A 5,821-nucleotide genomic window follows, 5' to 3' on the forward strand; every position below is an offset into this window, starting at 1 on the left:
CTCTCACCTCGCCCGCCCGCCCTCCCCACCGCACTCCAGGCCGGGGCCCTCCTCGAGTTGTTTGTTTTGCTGCGGGTTTCCGTTGGCTGGCGTGTGGGTGTTTGTTGTATTCCTCCTGCAGATGGCAGGCAGCGCGCCCTCCCCACCGTCACCCCCCCCCCCACACGGGCAGCCGGGAGAGCCGTCGCGGCAGAGCAGAACAAAAGCCTAGCAGGTGAACAGCCCCGTCTGCCGGTGTCTTTTATCCAACCCAGGTCCAGACAATATCTTCACAAAATTCTTTTCAACTCCCCCATCATCTGGGGCTCTTCCTGCCTGGCTTCCTGCCTGGATCCCCCAGTGCCTCCCCCACCCTCCCAGAAACATCTGCTCCTCTAATGGGGCAAAGGACCCATAGTTCCAAAGAGCAGTTTGGTTTGAGTTTCTTCTTTGAGGGTGAGGTGGAGGGATTCTTCCATCCTTTACACCCCCTCAGAACCCAGGGACCCCACGGTCCCAGAAACTTCCGGCAAAAGGAAAGGACCGTGCGTTGTGGATAGTAGATGGAAACTCCCATCCTCCAAGCTCAGCTCTCCCCTCAGCAGGGGGGGCGCAGTGACCCTCGGCTTCTTACTGGCCCTGAGAGGCCTCTCAGGAGGCACCTGCTCTGATGGGGATGGAGTGGAGGGTGCTGGAAAAGAATGGGTATCTGTTTTCAAAGCTAATGTTGCTCATTCCCAAATCTCAATGCTTCCATCTGGCCCCAGGAGCTGTGCTTGACCAAGGACCGATGCCTTTCCCTCTAGAAATACCACTAGAGGCTGGCTAAAATGCACATCAGGCCTCCGAGTGTCCTGGCTGCCCGTGATGAGGTTGGACTTCCGATGGTGTGTGCCTGCTGCCGTGCCTTGCTCCCCTTACCACCGTTCAGCAACGCGGGAAGGTAGGCGGGGCATCCCCGTTCTCATCCTGTGCTCTCCTACTGCTTCTACCATGCTATTCAGGTTTTCGATTGGTGGCTTGGCCACCCACCCTTCTTGGGTTTTCTTTTCAGCTTTGTTCATGTTCTCAGGAGATCTTTCTTGGCAACACCTCTATGAGGAGCCCAGGGCTTATCTCACTCTCTCTTCATGCTCAGCTCAGACCTGCAGGACCGCAGCCAGGCCCATAGCCACCCAGAGGGTGGGAACTAATGACTCTCACCTCTGACCCCAGCTGGGAAGCATTTTATGACCACCTGGAAGACAGCCCCAGAGATGTCCAAGCTCACTGTGCTATCGAGGACCTAGAAGCAACTGAAGATGCCGCTCAGGGGGAAAGTCAAAGGAGGAGAATGCTGGGGCACCCACAGAACCGTCAACAGGTAGAACACAGAAATCTCTGGGGCATCTGTTCCAAAGATGCTGACACAGGGTCCTGACTCCCTGCACAGGTGTGTGGGTTTGACTGCCGGCTCCAATATGTTTAGGCTGAATTGTAGCACAAACAGAGCTGGGGCCCAGTATGCAGAAGCTGCTTGGGCCAGTTCTAGGAACACAGTGTAACTCCGTGCACGCTGGCAGTGTGCACCCCACGCTTTCCAACACGAGTTGGCTTGTGCGGCCCTTCGCCCCTTACCCGCCCTGGCCTCCAGACCTCCAAGGGCTTGGCTCTTGGAAGCCTTCCCTGATTCCTTCCTAACTGAAGTCAAGCACTCTCTCAGGGCCTTTTTTCCAGCACTTACCAAATTCCCTCAGGTATTTTAGTTATCTGGGTACACATCTTATCTGTAAACTCCTGAACAACAGAGCTATCTTATTCATCTCTGTTCTTACCAACCGCTCACCACACCCCACCCTCTACACCTCGCCGTGTAGCTCTTGCACAGAGCAAACACTACACATTTTCTGCATCAATAAATCCAGGATAATCCCAAGTCCTTCTGATTGGCCACTAGGGATTCTGGGTAGGGGCGGACAGAGAAAAGAAGGAAAGAAAGAAAACCAAAATATGTCCCCATCTTCTCGGCAACCATATATATGACTCTAAGTTTCAAAAGAGAGAATGCTAGAGGATGCCCACAGGTGTGATGGTCAGAGGGACCCTGACAACAAGAACATCCCCCAACTTCACGGGACGGTGCCCTGAATTTCCGGTGATACCTCCCCAGTCGCACTTCTGTCCCTACACATGTATCCAACCATCAGAAACCTCTGTATGACACATGAAACAAAACCCTAATTTCCTGAACTTAAGGGAGAACAGGCTTCCCTGTGCGGAGTGTTGGGTGCGCCCACCAGAGCACGTGACCACCCCCTCTCCTGCCCACTCCTGCCCTGGGAGGGCAGCTAAGCCTCTGTGGTTGGGGCTCCAGGGAGGCCTCCCGGTGATTTGCATGTAATCACACACAATACCAGGCACAACAAAGCCACTCCGCATGGCGGAGCCCGCTCAGCTGAGTTTAAGGCTTAATCTCCTTAATACAAAAGTTTCTGCTTTGCTTCGGACAAGTTCTGGGACTCTTGCTAATGATGCTAAACAAATAATCAGCCTTTATCCCCTGCTGGACGCTTGGCCCTGTGCATTGTGGCAGCACGGGCCCCTGTTGTGGTTTACAGACCGGGTGCACACCTGCAGCGTCCGAGTGAGATCACCAGCGCCCAGCAGCGCTCTTTGCTGGGACCCGAGCAATGCCGCAGGCAGAGCCAGGGGAAGGCGCTGGCCCCAGAGCTGCCTAAACGCCCCAGGCCAGACACCAGCTCAGGGCTTCCCAGACTCCCTGAGCCCCTGCTCTCCCCCTCGGCGAGCACTCAGCCCCACGGCCCCTACCAAAACCCAGTCCCTTCTTTGCCAGTCCTCCGAGTCCGTCCTCCCCCAGTGCTCAGCCCCGCCCTCTCGTGCTTCCCCTCCTCCCAGGCTCACCCGGCCTCTCCGGTTAGGCACCCTTTGCTCCCACAACCAGGTCCTTCAAGGTCCGTCTTCCTATTTACTTCAGCGCTTGTCCCTTAGGTCTCATAGGGCTAGCCCAAGCGAAGTGCCTCGGGGGCGCCATTTCGCAGAGAGGCTCAGTACCTGTAACTCTGCCTTTAGCCCCTCTGCCCAGCCATTCTGAGAATGAACGATGAGCTCTCGTCTCTTATAGTAATGCAGGATTTGGAAGTTGATAAGAAGACAGGTGGCCTTGATGCAGGCACCCTGGCTGTGTCGGTCATCTGTGGCTGTGTAACAAACGCCGCGAAGCCGAGAAGCACAAAACAGGTATCGTTTTCATTCCATCTCGCCACGCTGTAGTGTAGAAGTGCGTGGAGGCTCCACGGGCAATTCTTCTGTTCTGGGCGTTTCCGGGGGGGTTACTCTCTGGCATTCAGCTGACGGATAGGTGGGTCTTCGAGAATAATGAGACTTCACTACTCTCAGGTCTTAGCTGAAGTAGGTGTGGCTGGAAGCCTTGGCTGGGCTGGGACTGTTGACCACAGGGCCTCCACGTGGCCTCTCTGGATGGCAGTCTCAGGGTGGTGGGACTCTTTACAGAGCAGATCGAGGCTCCCAGATAGAATATTCCCAAAAAAACTGCACTGAAGCCGCAGGGCTCAGAAATCCCAGAACCTCACTTCCGCCACGTTTCGTGGGTCACGCAAATTCAAGAGGAGGACATCTGCAGACACCTTTAATGCCTCCGCCAGGAGACTCCAGCCCCACCAGGAACAGTGTCCTAGGCCCGAAGGCTACGCTAGATGCTGGCATCATTCTCGTTCTTTCCCCCCAGAGACTCAGACACACGTCCTACTCCGGGCCCAGGGCAGCGTCCCCAGCTGACCTCCTGCTTAGACCGCCTTCCACCTGTCTGGGCTGCTGGCAGGACCTTTGGTTTTTCTTGGCTGCTGCCGGATCTAGAGCTGCTCTTTTCAGGTTTTTGTTCACAGACGGCTTTAGATGGGAGATAAGGAAGTGTGAGTCCATTTTTGCAGAGGCGAAGATGCTGCCGTCCGGTGCGGGGGGAGGGGGCAATAATTCTCCAGACTTCAAGTCCCCCCTGGCTCTTTTAGATTGGCTCCAGCAGCAAGTCGCTGCTGCAGGAAAGGGTTTTCTCTATGCCGTGGCTCTAAGGCTCTTGGGGATTCCGAGGTGGGCCTCAGCCATGAGACGGACGAGGGCGATGGGAGGAAGAGGCCATGCTCTATCTGCCGCACCACCTAGATGCTGAGTCACATCAACACCAAGCAACACCTGGTCAGACAGGCTCCCACACTCCCATCTGGCCCAAACCAGATGCTCCTTCCCCGGCTCTGGGCTGGGAGTGGCAGGTGTCTGGTGGGTCAGTCTCTGCTTCGGGAGCCAGGGTGCAGGGTCACGTAGACGAAGGCCATGTGCACATCTTTCCCCTTTTCTTCAGTAATGGGTTTCAAATGTGATTATGAAATGTTTAAGCCGCACAAAAAGGAATGAGGAATACAAAAACAAGCCCCCTACACACACACAAGCAAGCAAGTTTGGTTCTCATTCCAAACTATTTGTTTTTTTGTTAAGAAAAAAAAATGTGACCAATATTGCTGAAGTTCTCTGTGCCACGTATACTCTCAGGACTCTGGAGAGTTGGGCAGAGCAGCGGGTCTGCTCGTTCTCTCTGTGGGCTTTGGGAAGCAGCCATGCGGACCCTCCTGCTCCTGACAAAGCCTATTAAGGCATCTGGATGGGTTTTAAACAGAATGAGTGTGTAACAGTTGACAGACATATTCTTCCTTCTTTGTAAACTGGCATTAAATGAGAAAGCAAAAATCACACACACACACACACACACACACACACAAACACTCACACACGTACACCAAACAAGCAAGGGGAGAAGCATTGATGGAGAAGAGAGAAGCTCAGTATCAGAGATTGCTGCTCCGTCCAAAGAAGGACCACTTCCTGGGACCCCAGTCAAGGTACATTGGATCAGAGTCTGCAAATAGGCCATAGAGAACGTCGACCCTTCTTGCTTCTTTCCACTCTGAGCGCAGAGACTTCCCAGATCCCATAGTCTGCACGGGTCACTAGGCCCTTAGAAATTGGCTTCACGTCTCTGTGGACATCTGTCTCCCACACTTGACTGTAAACCCCATGACTGTACATTATTCCTTGTCGATCTCCCACGAAGTTCCCGTGCAGAGACAGGACTCTATTACTGCCTAGAATTTATGATTCATTTTTAGGAAATCCCCATGATCACTGAGCAGAAGACAGGAGACCTGACAGAAAGGGAAAGGGAAAGTGGCTGAAACGTAAGAGACCAGAGCACGCGGAGCTCCCAGACGTTGGTTCCTAATTCCACTCTTTCCCAACAGGATCCAGAGCTCCTGGGAGAGATGGCTGATGCTGAGACCAGGGAGGAGATGTACAAGATGAGCCCAGGGCATCTGCTCATGCCAGAGAGTAAGGAAATGCTTTTTTAAGAATAAAACCCACAATGATGAGTTATGTCAAAGAACTCAGGAGCCAACTGAAACAACTCCCTATGACTAACATTGGGTCATTTGAAGGAAAAAAAAAAAAACTTTCAATATTCACGAGTCTATTCTGATAAGTAAGTAATTGAATGAATAAATGGGGAAGAAAAACAAATCTCTCGTGCAGAAGAATCTCATATACTTTCTGTAGATCCTCCACCATTAGGGGTTGGAGCATAGGACTTTCTTTCCCCCCAAAAAAGCACACTAGGGAAAGGAGAAAAATAGGAACAACTTTTCCATGGAGAAAACCTGACAAACATGACCTCAGCCTGGTGGCTGAGGTCAACAATGAAACATCATGGAGATAGTACACACTCTGGATGTGAGGTGGCATACACAATGCTTTATCTCTGTGGTCTTCCTCCTCCAAA

The 5,821-nt window shown here is 53.0% G+C and overlaps 1 protein-coding gene across 1 annotated transcript; it reads left to right on the top strand.

The window, feature by feature from the left end:
- Nucleotides 1-404: 404 nt before the first annotated feature.
- Nucleotides 405-5,393, top strand: LOC309841227 (uncharacterized protein; the record flags this gene model as incomplete). Its single annotated transcript, XM_082684155.1, has 3 exons — nt 405-922; nt 1,195-1,342; nt 5,286-5,393. The coding sequence occupies exons 1-3, from the start codon at nt 810-812 to the stop codon at nt 5,391-5,393; spliced, it is 369 nt and encodes a 122-aa protein (XP_082540281.1). The 5' UTR covers nt 405-809.
- Nucleotides 5,394-5,821: the final 428 nt, after the last annotated feature.

The sequence above is a fragment of the Mustela nivalis genome (assembly GCF_964662115.1).
Source record: "Mustela nivalis genome assembly, chromosome: 9".
NCBI lineage: Eukaryota > Metazoa > Chordata > Mammalia > Carnivora > Mustelidae > Mustela > Mustela nivalis.